Source organism: Dromiciops gliroides, chromosome 1 (assembly GCF_019393635.1).
Source record: "Dromiciops gliroides isolate mDroGli1 chromosome 1, mDroGli1.pri, whole genome shotgun sequence".
In the NCBI taxonomy this organism is placed as follows: domain Eukaryota; kingdom Metazoa; phylum Chordata; class Mammalia; order Microbiotheria; family Microbiotheriidae; genus Dromiciops; species Dromiciops gliroides.
In genome coordinates this window covers 264,470,889-264,489,062 of record NC_057861.1, presented here as the reverse complement: position 1 = coordinate 264,489,062, position 18,174 = coordinate 264,470,889, and the positions used below count along the sequence as shown (strand labels likewise).

The window sequence follows — 18,174 nt, the reverse complement described above, 5'->3', positions numbered from 1 at the left end:
CAAATATTATATATTGTGACCATTTGGAATTTAAGCTAGAAATGCAAGGATGGATTAACATATGGAAACCTATGAACATAATTGATTATATTAGTAATAAAAGTAACAAAAATCATATGATATTGACTCTTTTTTTCATGGTTCTCTTCCATTATTCTCATTTCTTTTCCCAATTTTTCTTCTACTCCTCTAATTTGCTTTACAATTATTTTTCTTTTTGGGGGGTGTGTGGCAATGAGGGTTAAGTGACTTGCCTAGGGTCACACAGCTAGTAAGTGTCAAGTGTCTGAGGCCGGATTTGAAGTCAGGTACTACTGAATCCAGGGCCAGTGCTTTATTCACTGTGCCACCCAGATGCCCCTAATTTGCTTTTTAAAGTCCTTTTTAAGCTTTTCCAGGAATTAGTTTTGTACCTGAGACCAATTTAAATTTTTATTTGTAGCTTCACCTATAGCCATTTTGTTACTATTATTCTCTAAGTTTATGCCTTTATCTTCCCTATCACCATAGTAACTTTCTGTAGTCAAGATTTTTCTTTAAAATTTTTCTCATTTTATGCCTTTTTTTTTGTGACTTGATGTTTTTATAAGAGTGTTGGGCCTTATTTCTTTACTGTTCCAAGTTTTTGTGCTGAGGCTCTGGGTCTTACTGGTGGCTTTCACTGGGCTTCAGGGTCTAGCCACTTGCTTTCTCTGTAGAGTAAACTTCCCTTTTGACTGGTACTGAGGGTTGGTCCTCCCCTTTGGTCTCCCTTGGGTGTGGGCTGGCCTTCTCTAGGGATGTTGCCTTGCTGCTGGCTTGCTAACTATAGGGTCTTTCTGGTGGTAGACCCTGGAGGGGGGATCTTGTTGATGGCCTCCACCAGAGGTGGGTATCCTGCTGCTGGATTGCTCTCTTAACAGGACTTCTCTGTTAGCAGGCCCTGGAGGAGTGATTTTATTGCAAATCTGCCCAAGGATTGGAGCCCCCTAGTTTAGTATGGAAGAAGTCTCTCTCTGCTGGTAGGCCCCAAGGGTCAGGATTTAGCTATTGGCCGGCCTTGGGCAGGGCTTTACTACTGGCCAGCAGTGGTGTCAAGGCCTCTCTGGTGGTTTGTGCTGGGGGTGAGGTGGCTGGTGACGGTCCTTGCTATGCTGCCCAAACTGCTCACTTGCCTAGGGGGCTGCTAGTTTGCAGGAGGGTGAGGCCTCACTGGTAGATTGCCCCAGGCTCAGAGCCCCACTTCAGGCTTCCTGCTGTGATCCCAGAAGCAGCAGCAGCAGCTGCTGCAGGGTTAATAAGCTGCTTCCCTGCTCCTGGAACAATTCTGAGGAGATTTTCTGTTGGTTTGGAGGGGAAATTTGGGAGATCTTCAAAGGGTTTCTTCCTCATTCCACCATCTTGGCAATGGAAGTCCTCCCTTTTTCATTTTTGATATTGACATTTTGGTTTTCTTCTTTTCAAAACAAGATAGTTAATGGCTTATTTCTTTTATTGTTTTTCCTACAGAGCTAGCTCCTAATTTTATTTATTAATTCAGGTTTGTTTTTTCTTTTTTTCTCTCCTTTGCTTTCAAGATTTCCATTTTGATATTTAATTGAGGGTTTTAAATGAGTTTGTTTTCCAGTTTTTTTAGTTGCATGCACAATTTTTGTCCTGTTTTTCTCTTTTACTGATGATAATGTTAAGAAATACAAAATTTCCCCAAGTACATCTTTGGCTGCACCCCCCAATTTTTTTGTATGCTGTCTAATAGTTGTCATTATCCTTAATGAAAAATTTTTCTATAATTTGTTTTTTGATCCACCCATTTTTTTGGATGAAATTATTTAGTTTCTAAGTAATTTTGAATCTTTACTTCAAAGGTCCTTTATTGAACATTTTTTTTATTGAATAATGATTCATATATAATATAGTTGTTAATAGTCTTCTTTTTTTTTCAGGACAATGGGGGCTAAGTGACTTGCCCAGGGTCACACAGCTAGTAAATGTCAAGTGTATGAGGTCAGATTTGAACTCAGGTCCTCCTGAATCCAACGCCAGTGCTTTATCCACTGTGCCACTTAGCTGCCCCCGGTTGTTAATAGTCTAAATTCCTTTTTGAGAAATATTTGTTCATATATTTGACTATTTTTCTATTTGTGGAGAGACCAATATTTTTGCATATTTTATTTTATTTGATTAAATAGTATTTTCCCCAATTACATTTAAAGCAATTTCAAAACATTTATTTTTTTAAAATTCTGAGTTTCAAATTATCTCCTTCCTACTCTCCTCTTTCCTCTACCTAAAAAGGTAAGGATTTAAAATAGGTTAGATATGAGCAATCATGTAACACATATTTCCACATTAGTCATGTTGTGAAAGAAGAAACAGCCTGAAAAGAAAAAAAAACATGAAAAAGATAAAGTGAAAATAATATGCTTCAATTTGTATTAAGACTCCATCAGTTCTTTTTCTGGATGTGGATAGGATTTCCATCATGAATCCTTTGGAATTGTCTTGGATCATTATTTTGCTGAGAAGAGCCAAGTTATTCATAGTTGGTCATCACACAACACTGCTGTTACTGTGAACAATATTCTCCTGGTTCTGTTCATTTCACTTTGCTTCAGTTCATGCAAGTCTTTCCAGGTTTTTCTGAAATAATATTGCTCATCATTTTGTATAGCACAATACTATTCCATTACATTCATATGCCACAACTTGTTCAGCCATTTCCCAGTTGATGGGCATCCCCTCAATTTCCATTTCTTTGTCACCACAAAAAGACCTGCTAGATATATTTTGGTACATGTGGGTCCTTTCCCCTTTTTATAATCTCTTTGGGATAGGGACCTAGTAGTGGAATTGTTGGATCAAAGAGTATAGACAGTTTGATTGCCCTTTGGATGTAGTCCCAAATTGCTCTCCAAAATGGTTGGATTAGTTCACAACTCCACCAACAGTGCATAAGGGTCATCATTTTCCCATGTCCTATCCAACATTTATTGTTTTCCTTTTATGTCATATTAGCCAATCTGATAGATGTGAGGTGGTACCTCAGATTGGGTAACTCACTATTGTTATCTCAATAGCAATTTAGAGCATTTTTTCATATGACTATAGTTTTGATTTCTTCATCTGAAAACTTCCTGTTCATATCCTTTGATCATTTGTCAATTGGGGAATGCCTTGTATTATTTTTTCTTCATTTTTTTTTTTTTTAGTGAGGCAATTGAGGTTAAGTGACTTGCCGGGGGGGGGGGGGGGTCACACAGCTAGTAAGTGTTAAGTGTCTGAGGCTGGATTTGAACTCAGGTACTCCTGACTCCAGGGCCGGTGCTCTATCCACTGCGCCACCTAGCTGCCCCATGCCTTGTATTATAAATGACTCCATTCTCTATATATTTGAGAAATGAGGCCTTTATCAGATATACTTATTGTAAAGATTAATTCCCAGCTTTTAGTTTTCCTTCTAATCTTGGTTACATTGGTTTTGGTTTTGCCCAAAAATTTTAAATTTAATATAAAGTCATCTATTTCATATCTTGTAATGTTCTATATCTCTGGTCAAAAATTATTCCACTCTCATAAAGTCACTGGCTTCCATTTGTTCAATCCTAATTTTTAGGCAATTATTTTTATCAGAGAGCTTTTCCATTTGCCTTTTCAAGCTGTTGACTTTTTTCTCATGTCTTTCCTGCATCACCCTCATTTCTCTTTCCATTTTTTCCTCTGCCTCTCTAACTTTATCTTCAAAGTCCTTTTTGAGTGCCTCTATGGCCTGAGACCAATTCATATTTTTCTTGGAAGCTTTAGATATAGGGGCCCTGATGTTGACGTCTTCCTCTGAGGCTGCACCTCAGTCTTTCTTGTTGCTGAAGAAACTTTCTATGGTCTTCACCTTTCTCTGTCTGTTCATCTTGCCTTTCTTTTACTAGACTTTTATCTCCTTAAAGTGGGGCACTGTTTCCAGGCTGCAGTATCCCAAGCTTAAGAAGTCCCAGGTGGTATGATTTAAGGAGGATCAGGTTCTTCACTCACCTGGTCTGTTCCCTGGTCCATAGATGACCCTCAGACCAACTTGCTAATCAACCAACTTTGTGTGTTGTGGTTGTTAGCTCTGATGAGCCTGTGCCCCTCCGCACCCTGGGCCACTGCTACTCAAGCCTACCTCCTGGTTCCAAGCAGGGGTGAAAAACCAAGTTCTGCCTCAGCACTAGCATAGACCCTGTAGTTTCCCCCATGCCCAGGATTCAACCCTCTCACCAGACTGTGAGCTTAGTTCCAGATGACACTGGTGCTTCAGCTGATTCAGAGGCTCTGGAGGGTCTTCTTCTCTGGTGAGGCCTTCCTGGGACTGGATCTGTGTCAGGGTGACTGTGGGGTTGGGCTCGACTCTTGTATCAGCACAGCAGCTCCCTCCTTCTGACCTTCCAAGCCGTTCTTGGTTAGAAGATGATTTCAGCGCATTCTTCTGTGAGTTTTGCTGCTCCAGGCATTTTCCAATGGCTTTACTTGGATATTTTATGGAGAGATTGTGTCATGAGTTTGAGAGCTCACTTCCAGAACGCGAGCTCTCTCCCTCTTGCTTCTCCCCTTCCAGTTGCACGAGCAACTGTAGACTTTCCAGGTTTTGAGCCATAAAGAAAAAGTTTGGAAGAGAGACTTCTGGGGCGGAGCCAAGATAGTGGAGGAAGGACAGAAAAATTATTCCAATCTCCATAGATTCAACAGATAAACTATTCCTTGCTCTACTAATATGCTTATGGTATCAGCCTTTATGTTTGAATCATGTGCCTTTGACCTTATCTTGCTATCTGGTATAAGATGTTGGTCAATACCTAGATTCTGGCATATTGTTTTTCAGTTTTCCCAGCAGTTTTTGTCAAACACTGAGTCCTTATCCCAGAAGCAGGGGTCTTTGATTTTTATCAAACACTAGATTACTATGGTGATTGATTACTATATATCTAATCCATTCCACTGACTCATCTCTCTATTTTTTTAGCCAGTACCAGATAGTTTTGATGATTTCTGCCTTATAATATAGTTTGAGATCTGATAAGACTAGGCCATCTTCCTTTGCATTTCTCCCTACTAATTCCCTTGACAATTATTACTTTTATTCTTTTAAATGAATTTTATTATTTTTAGGTAGAATTAACATTTTTTTCTATTGGTTTGTCCTTCCCATGAGCAACCGATATTTTTCTAATTGTTTAGATGTGACCTTATTTGTATAAAAGTGTTTTGTAATTGTTACTGACTTTGGGTTGGCAAGTAGACTCTCAAGTATTTTTTATTGTTTACAGTTATTTTAAATGAAATTTCTCTTTCCATCTCTTGCTGCTGGGTTCTGTTAGTAATATATAGAAATGTTGATGATTTATGTGGGTTTATTTTATATCCTTCAACTGTGCTAAAATTATTAGTTATTTCAAGTAGTTTTTTAGTTGATTCTCTAGTATTCTCCAAGTATACCATCATATAATCTGCAAAGAGCGGGTTTTGTTTCCTCATTACCTATGCTAATTCCTTCAATTTCTTTTTCTTCTCTTATTGCTATAGCTAACACTTTTAGTACAATATAGAATAGTAGTGGTGATAATGAGCATCCTTACTTAACCCGTGATCTTATTGGAAAGACTTCTAGTTTATCCCCATTATAGATAATGCTTGATGATGATTTAAGATAGATACCAATTATCATTTTAAGGAAAGCTCCATTTATTCCTTTGTTCTCTAGTGGTTTTTTTAAAATAGGAATGCATCCTATATTTTGTCAAAAGCATTTTCATCTATTGAAATAATTATTGGTTTTGTTATTGATATGATCAGTTATACTAATAGTTTTCCTAATATTGAACCTGGCTTGCATTCCTGGCATAAACCCTACATGATCACAGTGTATGATCTTTGTGATATATTGCTGTAATCTCTTTGTACTTTAATTTTTTTTGCACCAATATTTATTAGGGAAATTGTCTATGGTTTGTTTCTTCTGTTTTTATAAAGTTTTAGGTGTCAGCACTATATTTGTGTCATAAAAGGAATTTGGTAGGACTCTTTTCTGGCCTATTTTTCTAAATATTGGAATAAATTTTTCTTTAAATGTTTGGTAGAATTCATGTGTGAAGCCATCTGGATTTGGGGATTTTTTCCTTAGGGAGTTAATTGATGGCTTGTTCAATTTATTTTTCTACAATGGTGTTAAATAGTCTATTCCTTTTCTGTTTATTTACAAGAATATAACTTGCCAAAATTTTCATTCCTTCCTTTTTTGAGGGGGGGAGCAATGAGGGTTAAGTGACTTGCCCAGGATCACACAGTTAGTAAGTGTCAACTGTCTGAGGTCACATTTGAACTTAAGTCCTCCTGAATTCAGGGCCTGTGCTTTATCCACTTCACCACCTAGCTGTCACCTATTCATTCCTTTCGCTTAGATTGTCAGATTTACTGGCATTTAATTGGGCAAAATAGTTCCTAATAATTGTTTTAATTTCCTCTTCATTGGTAGTGAATTCACCCCTTTTCATTTCTAAATACTGGTAATTTGGTTTTATTTCTTAAACCAAGTTAACCAATAATTGATATATTTTATTGTCTTTTCCCTTCATCAAACAAATAGCTCTTAGTTTGTTAGTTTAATGGTTTTCTTACTTTCAATTTTATTAATCTCTCTTTTGATATTCAGGTTTTCCAAGCTGATGTTTAATTGGGGATTTACAATTTTTTCTTTTTCAAATTTTTTTTTTTGGTTGCACATCCAATTTCATTGATCTGTTTTTTTCCCCCTGTTTTATTCATGTGAGAATTTAGAGATATAAATTTTCCCTTAAATATTGCTTTGGCTGTATCCTATAAATTTTGGTATGTTGTCTTCTTTTATTTTTTTTTAATGTAATTATTGTTTCTATAATTTGTTCTTTGTCCCACTTTTTGTCCCACTTTTTTTGTTGTTTTTTTGTTTTTGTTTTTGTTGTTGTTTTTTGTTTTAGTGAGGCAATTGTGGTTAAGTGACTTGCCCAGGGTCACACAGCTAGTTAAGTGTCTGAACCCGGATCTGAACTCAGGTACTCCTGACTCCAGGGCCGGTGCTCTATCCACTGCACCACCTAGCTGCCCCTCCACTAATTCTTTAGGATTATTTAATTTTCAATTAATTTTTAATCTTTCCATGGCTCTTCATTGAATGTAATTTTTATTGCATTATGATCTGAAAAGGATACATTTAATATTTTTACCTTTCTGCATTTGATTGAGGGTTTTATGCCTTAATATCATGGTCATTTTTTATGTAGGTGCCATGTATCACTGGAAAAAGGTACATTCTTTTCTATCTCTATTTAGTTTTCTTCAGAGGTCTATCCTGTGTGACTTTTCTAAAATTCTATTCATCTCCTTAACTTCTTTCTTGTTTATTTTTTGGTTAGATTTATTTGATCCTAAGAGAGGAAAGTTAAGGCCCCCCACTAATATAATTTTACTAGCTTTCTATAACTTATCCCCTTATCCAAGTGAGACAGACCTTTCTTGCCAACTTTCTAAGTTGTATTAGACTGAAAAATTGTTTCATCCCAACTTTTTGTTGGTTCTGTTGTTCCAGAATTAATTTTGAATGATTTATAGTTGTTCAGAGGTGAATTTGGGAGAGTTTAGGTGAATTCCTGCCTTACTTCACCATCTTGGCTATGCCCTTAAGAAGGAATATTGAATCAATGTTCATTAATGAAGTTGTCCCATAGTTTTCTTTTTATAACTAATTTTTCCCTGGTTGAGGTATTAGAGACATATTTACCTCATAAAAGGATTTGGGTGGGGGTTCCTTCTCAGTTTTGAGAATAACTTGTGAAGTATGGCTTCTTTAAAAGTTTGATAGAATTCTCTTGTGAATCCATTGACACCAAGAGATTTTCCCCCTTTCCCCAGCAACTCTCCTTTGGCAGTTCCTTTATATCTAGATCTATTTTCTTTTCTGAGATTGAATTATTTAGGACCTCTATCTGGTCTGATAGTTTGGGTATTTTATATATATTTTTGAAGCTATTACCCTATATCTTTTGTGTTTTGTTAGCATGTTTTTGTGTTTTGTTTTGTTAACACAATATATTCTACTTATTCTTTTTATTTCTTATATTTTTTCCCGAGATTTCACCTTATTAGTTTGCTATTTCATTGATTTGATTTTCTGCTCTCTTCTTTTTAATCAGATAAGGTAGGAGTTTATACATTTTATTAGTCTTTTTAAAGAACTAGGTTTTGATTTTATCATTTCTTTTTGTTTCCAATTTATCTATTCCCCTCTCTGATTTAATTCCCCTCTCTTCTTTTGAACTTATTTTAGGTTTATTAGTTGATTTTCTAATTAAAAAATTCATATTTAGTTTATTAATCTTTTTCTATTTTGTTAATGTATGTATTAGCTGCATCCTATAAATTTTAGTATGTTGTTTCATCATTTTTCTTTGTTCTGTCATTTTTTTCAGTTATGTCTGACTTCTGTGACTCAATTTGGGTCACTGGAGTGGTTGGCCATTTCCTTTTCCAGCTCATTTTACAGAGTTAAGTGACTTGCCCATGGTCACATAGCTAGTGTCTGAGTCCAGATTTGAACTCAGGAAGATTAATCTTCCTGACTCCAGGCCTGACATTATTCACTCCACCATTTAACTGACCCTCATTTTCTCTTATTAGATAGTATTTCCATGATTTATTTTTTGACCCACTCATTTAAGATTTCATCACAAATGCTCCAATTTGATCTATATCTTTTATTTTCTATTCTGATTGTATTATCTTGAGCCCTAGTATGTGGTCAATTTTTGTAAAAGTTTCATTTTTACAGAGAAACATACATTCTTTTGCTGTCCCATTTAGAAGATGCCATGTTTTTTCATTCTAATTTCTCTAGATATTTGTTCAGTTCAATACTTTATCTTCTTGTTAGACTTGTTTAAAATTGATACGATAGGGGGCAGCTAGGTGGCGCAGTGGATAAAGCACTGGCCCTGGATTCAGGAGTACCTGAGTTCAAATCCGGCCTCAGAAACTTGACACTTACTAGCTGTGTGACCCTGGGCAAGTCACTTAACCCCAATTGCCTCACCAAAACCCAAAACCAAACAAAATTGATACGATAGTAAGTTTCCTGTCACTATTGTGTTGTCTGTTTTCTTGAAGATCAGATGTTTTCTTCATGAATTTGGATGCTATGTCAAACATAGTTATACATACGAATATTATTTTAGCATCTATAGTTCATTTCAGCATAATATGGTTTACTTGTTTATCTTTTTCATTTTTGAACTTTGTTTTCACTTTGTCTGATAGCATGATGGTAATTCACTTGACCATAAAGTAATAATTAATCAACTCTATTAACATGGGGGAAATTTTATCATGGAAAGCCCCAAAGAATATTTAAAAGATCATTGAATTGTAGAAAAATATGGAGGCATGGGGGTATTAGTGAACTAGAAACTCAATGGGTCAAGTATTAGGTCACAGTCAAAAAAAAGTTAATCTTGGGTCGTCCTAGAAACATAGATTTCAGAGAGAGGAAGATGATTTTGACACCATCAATCTACTCCTGAAGTAGTGCATCCAGTAACAGGTATCACATTTTAGGAAGGGCATAAACAAACTAGAATGTCCAGGGAAGCCTCATCACAGGGTTGTGGTGAGCATCATAACTTGGCCTTCTCCCTTTCCAGTTTTCTTACTTGGTACTTCCTTCCAAGTACTCTGCAAACCAGTGACACTGAACTCTGTTATTCCTTGAACAGGACACTCCATATTTCCTACAGTGTATTTTGGTTGGCTGTTTCCCATTTCTGGAATTCTCTCCTTCCTCATCTTCAGCAAGAAACCATTCCTGATTGTCCTTAATCTGGTCCTTTCTCTGTGATTATCATCAATTTATTCTGTCTATACTATGCTTGTAGTTGTTTGCATATTGTCTTCATTAGAATGAGTTACTTGGGAGCAGGCACTGTTTTTTGCCTTTCTTCATTTTCCCAGTGATTAGCACAGTGCCTCAAACATAGTAGGCACAATACAAGTTGTTGACTTCACTCTCCTCTTTCAAATTCCCAGTGTTGGGGGGCCTTATCCACATTCATAATAACCTTGATTTCATCCTTCAATCCTTACCTCACACAGCCAACCTGTTGCCAACATTTTGTTGGTTTTACCTTTTGTATCTTATACGTCCCCATTCTCAGAACTATCACCCTAGTTTGGGCCCTTATCTCTTACCTGGAGTATTGCAACAAATGGCCCTCTAATTATTTTGCCTCTTTCTTCCCAATCCAGTGGCTGGCTATTACCTCCAGAATGAAATGTCTTTATAGTTCTATTTGGCACTTAAAGCTCTTTATTACCTGCCCAGTTCCTACCTTTTTTGTCTTCTTATTCCTCTCCATGTACTTTATTACCCAGCTACACTTGGCCTTCTCATGGTTCCTTGTATATACTTTCTTTCTTGACTGTTTTTTTTTTTTTTTACTAGCTCTCTCCCCTCAGGCCTGGAATCATCTCCCTCACCTCCATGTTGGCCTTTTCAGCTTTGTTCAGAACTCACCTGAAATCCCACCTTGCTGAGGTGGCCTTTCACTCTGTTCTTGTGTGTATATACATATTTATTTTGTATGTACACTTATTTAGATCTTCTCCATTAGAATCAGTGACCTGATTGCATGGACTAATCATTTTGCTCTTTCTTCATAGCCCCAGCAATTATCACAGAGCCTGGCACTTAGTAAGCTATTTATAAATGCTTGTTGACTGACCACCACTTACTTATTTACTACATAATAATTGTTTTTCTTTAGTCTTTGTTGTGATACTTTACAAACAATTCTTTAGTGGTTATTAATTTTTCTTTGATTACTGATTTTCTATGAAGACCAAAATTTCTTCCTGTATTTGTTTTACCACAAGAAATTAATAGGGAAGAACAACTGCTCTGTAGTTGGTATATTTTATTTTATAATTGGAAGATATTTGAAAAGTTGACATTGTAATATTAGGACACAGCAATATTACTTCCATCATTTAAAGTGTTCTCCCTCACTCCACCAAAATTTTACAACATTTTATCCAATTGATTTAAAGATAATTTTTACTTGCTAACAAAATGGGCAGCTTGACACAATTTAAAAGAATAATAAAACCAGTTTTCCTGTTCAATATAATTAACACCCCCCCAAAAAACTTAAAAAAAACCCTGCAGTAACAAAAAAAAAATCAGCTTTCAACACTGAATTTAAAGTAATGAATTAAAAAAAAAGGCTGCTTAAACAAAAGTAGACAAAAAAAAGCTTAAGCATAAACTATAAGTATACCTCTGTGAGGTACATAGGCAAATCGACCTTCTTTTATATAAAGAAGTTCAAGATTACAACAAATTCTCAGTATTTACTAAGTTATTTTATCTAGAAATTAATAATGACAACAGTCCTAAGAGTCAGGCCCTATTTTATATGCTAGAAATAGACTCTTGGTTGCCAGAGTTCATGATGGATAGAGAAATAAAATGCGTCTTCTGACTTGAAGGATAAATCTCGTTACTATTCTATGTTTTCTTCTTCTAAGTCATTTTTAACTGGTATTTCAGATGCTGTTCTTCGGATCAAGTCACCAAAGTAAGCAGTAATTGTCTTCAATTTATTGTTAAGAAAATTTTGTTCTATTTCAACTTGTCCTCCAGGTCCAGCTAAAGATGCCACCTAAAAAGGCAATAGAAGAAAACACATACATGATTGGAGTTTCAGAACAAATCTTTTGTTCATATTATCCGAAAATAGAAAGAAATTGGCTCTTTATGCCCTTAAGAGAGCATTTCCAATACTCATTGCTGCTTCTTAATAATTAATGGCAATTAATGAAAAGATTGTGACAAGAAATAAACTATTGTTTTGCATGCTGCAATGTAATAGGTAAAGTTTTGGTGAGTCATTCTATTGAAGAACCTGATATCTAGAAGCATTTACTATAATCCCTGAAAGCAAATCATTAAAAATGGTGTAGTAAATATGGCACTGGACTTGGGAGTCAGGAAGAACTGGGTTCAAATCCCTCTGCAAATATTAACATGATCTAGGGCATGTCACATAACTTCCTTGTGCCTTGGTTTTTTCATCTGTAAAATGAGGTGTTAGACTTGATGGCCTCTAAGCCATTTTACCAGTTGTTAATGTTCTCTTCTCAAATTAGGGAGCAGGATAAGGACTACACCTAGTATTTCACTGGTATAAGAAATTACCAGGTGAGGAAGCTACCTCTACCAATGCAAGTCAATCAGTCAACAAGCATTTATTAAGGCTTACCACATACCAGGATACAAATGTCAAATAACTGCTTAGAATACTGAGAATTTAAGCGACTTTTTCAGTGCGACACAGCCAGTATCAGAGGAAGGACCTGAATCAAACTCTTCCTTGCTTCCAGGGTAGCTTGATCCATTACACCAGATTCAAAAGTTCTGATATTTATTTATAGGTAAAAGGTATATCAATGAAACTATTACAATATAAACAGGTCTTTGACTCTTTTCATTGTGACTGACTTCCTGGCAGTTGTTCTATTAGGTGGACATAAATAAGGCTTAGAAATGCTGACCAACTCCGGTCAGTGTATGGTAGGATTCTCTTCTCACTCCCCTCCAAGCTGTAAGATAATAGCTATCAACCTTTTATTCAATGGTTTCATTGTGTGCAAGTCACAACTTCTCTGAGCATCTTTCCTCATCTATAAAATGAGTATAGTATTACTGATCTCTCATATGGTTGCTATGTGAGGATCAACTGAGGCAATGTATGTAAAAAGCTTTGCAAACTTTAATGTATATGTAAATATTAGCTTTTATGACCACATATTACATATTTTATCATCTACCTAGCAGAATGTAAGATTCTTGAGGGACAGACTTATTTAAGCCTCTTTATCCAGTGCTTCCAATGCTTGTTTTGTTTGGACTGGCAATTTCATGATACAGGGAAGCTCCCAGGATTTCCTTTCCCAATACATACCAGAAATAGTTTAGAGATCTGCCCGAGGCACAAAAGATTAAATGACTAGCCTTGAATCATAAAGCCAAATGTAAGGGATGAACTTGAATGGACTACTCCCTAGGACAATTCTATATCCACATAGAACAAAATACTTAATAGATATTTATCTACTTGAATTGTACTTAGTTCCTGAGTAAGGCAAAAGGGGAGGAAACTGAGTAAATGTATCCTTAAATATCAAACTTGTATTTTATATAAAGGACTTCATAAACCCTTGAGGGCTATATAAATATTAGTTACTAATATTGGCATTAAAAATAACTGAATGAGAGTATGCTAGTGAAGTAACCATAGTAAGACCTGCAGACGATTGATAATTTATGGATTTAGCTCTTGTGCATGGATACAATGATTTCATTTCTTATTTTAATATGCCAAAATAGCAATTCCAGGGAGTTAGTTACATGAGTGGACAGTGTTGTTGTTCACAAGGTTTGTCTGCCTCTAACTGGCCGGTCCCAGTATCCTTTTGGATAGATGTCTACAGAAGATCCCTGATAAAAGTGTTAAATGAGCACGTTAGCATACAAGGATAGCAGAAAGAATGTTGAGGTTATGGGCTAACAGTGAGGAACCCTGAGCAGCCAGGAGATGAGATGAGGGCAGGAAGCAACTTCTGTCGAGGGCAAAAGGAGACACACCAATAACAAACATTTTTTTGCCGCATGGATGGCCTCTGTATGAACATGAATGATTATAAACAACTGCACATCCACATTTTCTTCAGTTGTGATGGTACAGAATCACTACGCAGAAACAAACGAACCAACTAGAAAAACTGTGCTTGGTTGCATTTACAAAGAAATTATGGCCTAGTTTGGTTTAGCTGGCTGTTATTGACTTCATAATTTTTTCTTTGCTTCTACACCTTGCAGAAATTATAACTAAGCACTGACCAACAGAAAGATGATGTTGACATGGACTATAAATAGATCAAGTTAACAATTCCAATGGGCCACAAGTGCCAAATACCAATAGTAGCAATTGCTATTTGGTTTAAAAGCTCATTACATATTACTAATACGTGTATACTTAAGCCTGTTCAATTTCCTCTACCTCAGGAGGAAAAAGGGCAGTTATAGAGATAGGGTAAACTTAACACATAACCCTAGGTTATATTCTTAACTTTTCAAAAGTTGGAATTATACAGTAAGAACTGCCAAACAAGAAAGGTAGTAATGGAAAACAAGTTTAACTACAGGCAGAGATAAACATGAAGTATACAGCAAGTTATAATGTTGTAAAGAAAAAGCAAAATCTAAGATAAAAACATACTACTTTTCCAAAAAGGAACGTGACATTTAAAAATGAAACCAGAAGTTAAAATATTTAAAAACAGTTCAGGAGGCTCAATTTACAAATGATTAGGAATGTTACATTTTTTTCTAATTTAGAACTTTTATGTCAGGTGGTTTTTTTCCACATGCATATAGGAAGTTATTTTGCATCAATTGTTAAAATATTTTTTTTCAAAGGACTACCAAATAAAATTGCTTGTAATTATTTCTTAGATTTGTTTCAATAATCCAAATTCCAGACTCTCCTTTGGATCAAAGTAGATGCTTAAATATTTCGGTGGTCCCTGATCTTATCGGTATGTACCTCCCCCTGTACCAATCAATTAACCATTTTATTAAGCCCCTGTTATGTCCGAAGCACTGAGGATACAAATAACCAAAAGTGAAACTTTCTCTATTCTCTAGGAGCTCCTACCTGGTGTGACAGCAAGTATGTATTCTATATAAACACTTACAGAAGAAACAATACTATCAGAAAGTGGAGCATGAGCACTTTGTCTTGAAATGAGGGGATTCCATGAGGTAGAAGTGGGGAAGGAGGGGCAGCTAGATGGCGCGGTGGATAGAGCACCGGCCCTGGAGTCAGGAGTACCCGAGTTCAAATCTGGCCTCAGACACTTAACACTTACTAGCTGTGTGACCCTGGGCAAGTCACTTAACCCCAATTGCCTCACTAAAAAAAAAAAAAAAGAAAAAAAAAAAGAAGTGGGGAAGGAGAGTGTATTCAAGGCATAGGAAGCAGACAGTTAAATCAATAAGCATGTATGAAGTGCCTACTACATTCTAGGCCCTGTGCTAAACATTGAGGATACCAATAAAGGCTTTAAAAAACAGTCCTTATTTTTGAAGAACTCAGAATGGGGAAGACAACACGAGAATAACTATGTACCAGCTATATATAGGAAATAATTAACAGAGGGAAGGCACACTAGAATTAAGGGAGGATGAGAGGTCTTTTCTTTCTATAGAAGGTAGGATTTTAGCCGAGACTTAAAGGAAGCCAGGAGGCAGAGATAAGGAGGGAGAGAATTCAAAAATGGGAGACAGAGAAAACCCACAAAGTTGGGAGATGGAGTGTCTGGAGTGAGGAACAAGAAGGCCAGTGTTACTGGCTGAAGAGAATGCAGCTAAGTGTGGAAGATATAAGACTGGAAAGATGGGGTGGAGGAGGGGGAGGGGGAGGGTAGGTTCTGAAGGGCTTTGAATGCCAAACAAAGGATGATGAACCAACCTGGTCAGACCCATGCTTTAGAAAAATCCCTTTGGGGGGCTCAGTGGAGGATGGATTGGGGTGTGGAGAAGGAAAGGCATAAGGCAGGCAAGAAAACTTACCAGTAGGTTATTGCAATAATCCAAGTGTGAGGTGATAAGGACTGCGCTAGAATGATGCTGGTGCCAGAGGAAAGAAGAAAGTGTATATGAGAAGTTGCAAAGGTGAAATTGGCAGTAGCTTGGATATGGAGAGTAAGAGATAGTGAGGAGCTGAAGACATTGACGTCATGAGCTTGGGGGACTGGGAGAATGGTAGGGCCATTGATGTTAATAGGGGAGCTTGGAAGTGGGGGGGATTTTGGGGAAAAGACAAAGAGTTCTCTTTGGGACATGTTAAGTTAAAGATGTCTGCTGGACATCCAGTGTGGGATGTCTGAAAAGCAGCTGGAGATGTGAGACTGGAGGTCAGCAAAGAGGTTAGGACTAGATAAACAGATCTGAGAATAATCAGTATAGAGCTGAAGTCACTTAGGTAAGTGAGGATTATAGAGGAAGAAGAAAAGAAGGACCAGGATGGAGGCCTGTAGGGCACCCATGGTTAGTAGGTCTGATTATGGTGATAAATGCTGGGTTTCACCTAGTGGTCAGCTCTTTTGTAATAAATCCCTCTAAACTTAGCTAGGATGTTTCTTGGATAAAAGTTATGAAGCCTTTTGCTAAGCCCATAATGCCATAGGAAAATGCATTAAATACTGTACTAAGTTAGGAATGAGCAAAAGTATCAAATAATGGGAATTTTAGATGTTAATGCTTAAACATGAAGTTTTGGAAGCCTGATAAAAGATGAACTGGAATCTATGTACCATATAAATTAAAAAAAAAAGATATTTAAAATTCAGGACTCCCGAAGATCCTCGTTATTTAAAAAATTTTTTTTTTGCAGGGAAGTAGGGGTTAAGTGACTTGCCCAGGGTCGCACAGCTCAACTGTCTGAGGCTGGATTTGAACTCAGGTCATCCTAAATCCAGAGCTGGTGCTTTAATCACTGAGTTACCTAGCTGCTCCCAAAGATCCTTGTTAAGGATCATAAACACGTTTCTACTGAACACTGTTAATATAGTGGCCAATCCTGGTTTTGAAGAGATATGGGAATGCATTCCCTTCCTTTTTTGGAAAGATGGGGAGGCGATATGTGTGAAACATTTCATATATAATACCAGACCTACTGGATGTATAGGTTGGTTCTGTTGAATTGTTTTTTTACCTTCTTGGTTTTTATTATAAAGGAGTTCTTCATGGGTTGGGAGTTGGGAGAGATATAGAGGAAAATGAAACTGATATGAAAAGAAAACAAAAATTTATCCTTAATTTTCACAGAATTGTATGGTCATAGCAGTTCAATTTCAAGCATTATACAAGAAGCTTGGGGCTCAAAGTTTCTGCCACTTGTTACTTATGTCACTTCTTTTTTCTTCCTTCCCTCCCTTTTCCTTCTCTATATCCCCATCTTGAAAATAACAGTAAAGAGTGTTGGGCTCGTTGACTTCCAAGGATTCTTAACTAGGAAATTTATGGGATCTTTGAGATGATCTAGTCCAATTTAATAAAGAATTATTTTAAAGCAAACTTTTAGTTTTTACCATGTTTCAAGCTATCCTTATCTTTCCTTTGCAGGCTTAACTGACTATGTATTGTTTAGTTCCTTTCCCCCTTTTCCTTTCCTATTTATATTTTAATAATTTTAAAAATACTTTTTTAGCAAGTTGGTATAAAATCACATTCAATATAAACCAACAACTATGGTTGGTATGCAACAAATTAGTTTTAGCCAAAACATTATTTCTGTATCAGTTTGGACTGCATTTTAGAACAAAGAACTGGGATTTCACCTGAGTTTTAAGGAAAATTTTATATAAAAACAGAAAAATGGTTTTTAGATTTTTTTTTCCTTTTTGGAAATGTGGGAATAGCAATTTAAAAAAAACCTGGAACATAAAGCAATGAACCTCAGTTTTCTGATGTGATACAGAACATAAGAGGATGAATGCAATACTTATGTGAAGCAACTCAACAATACTTATATAAAAAAGGAATCTGCAAGTAAAAAGGTGATAAGAGAAATAATTTTTGCTTATATGAACAAAAATGAGTTTCAATAAGGGAAGCAATAACCTCTTACACTTGAATCCTAAAAAGTATTATGGTGTAAAGGCATTGTACTTACTAACGACAGAAAAAAATGGAATAGAAAAAACTTATTTCACTGCAGGATGATTAAAATAAAAATACACAGAAATTTAGTTAGAAGTAAATTAGACTTGAATGAAATGAGTATTATACACTGTCTACAGATTTCATCATTATTACAATAACATCAGAAAAAAATCTGAAATAATGGTTGTACTTAAGAATGTACTGTAAAAGAAACAGAAGCAGAACACTCCTTCCTTTACAACATTTCCTTTCAAATGTGCAGCTAATAATTATATAAGGAAAAAAAAATAAGCTAGGAACAGGAGTTTCTGATGAATCATTCTTTAGGATCTGTAACAGGAAATGATGTTTCTTTCAAAGTCTTCCAGATAACTTTTTGATACTATGTTCCTTCACAGATTAATAAAATATAT

General features: G+C 36.1%; 1 protein-coding gene across 1 annotated transcript in view; it reads right to left on the bottom strand.

Moving 5' to 3' along the window:
- Nucleotides 1–10,941: 10,941 nt before the first annotated feature.
- The window catches only part of TGS1 (trimethylguanosine synthase 1), a 57,258-nt gene continuing 50,025 nt past the window's right edge, over nucleotides 10,942–18,174 (bottom strand). Inside the window, exon 13 of the mRNA XM_043963625.1 lies at nucleotides 10,942–11,693. Within this exon, the coding sequence (XP_043819560.1) occupies nucleotides 11,535–11,693 (159 nt within the window). The 3' untranslated portion in view covers nucleotides 10,942–11,534. The remainder of the gene's footprint in view (nucleotides 11,694–18,174) is intronic.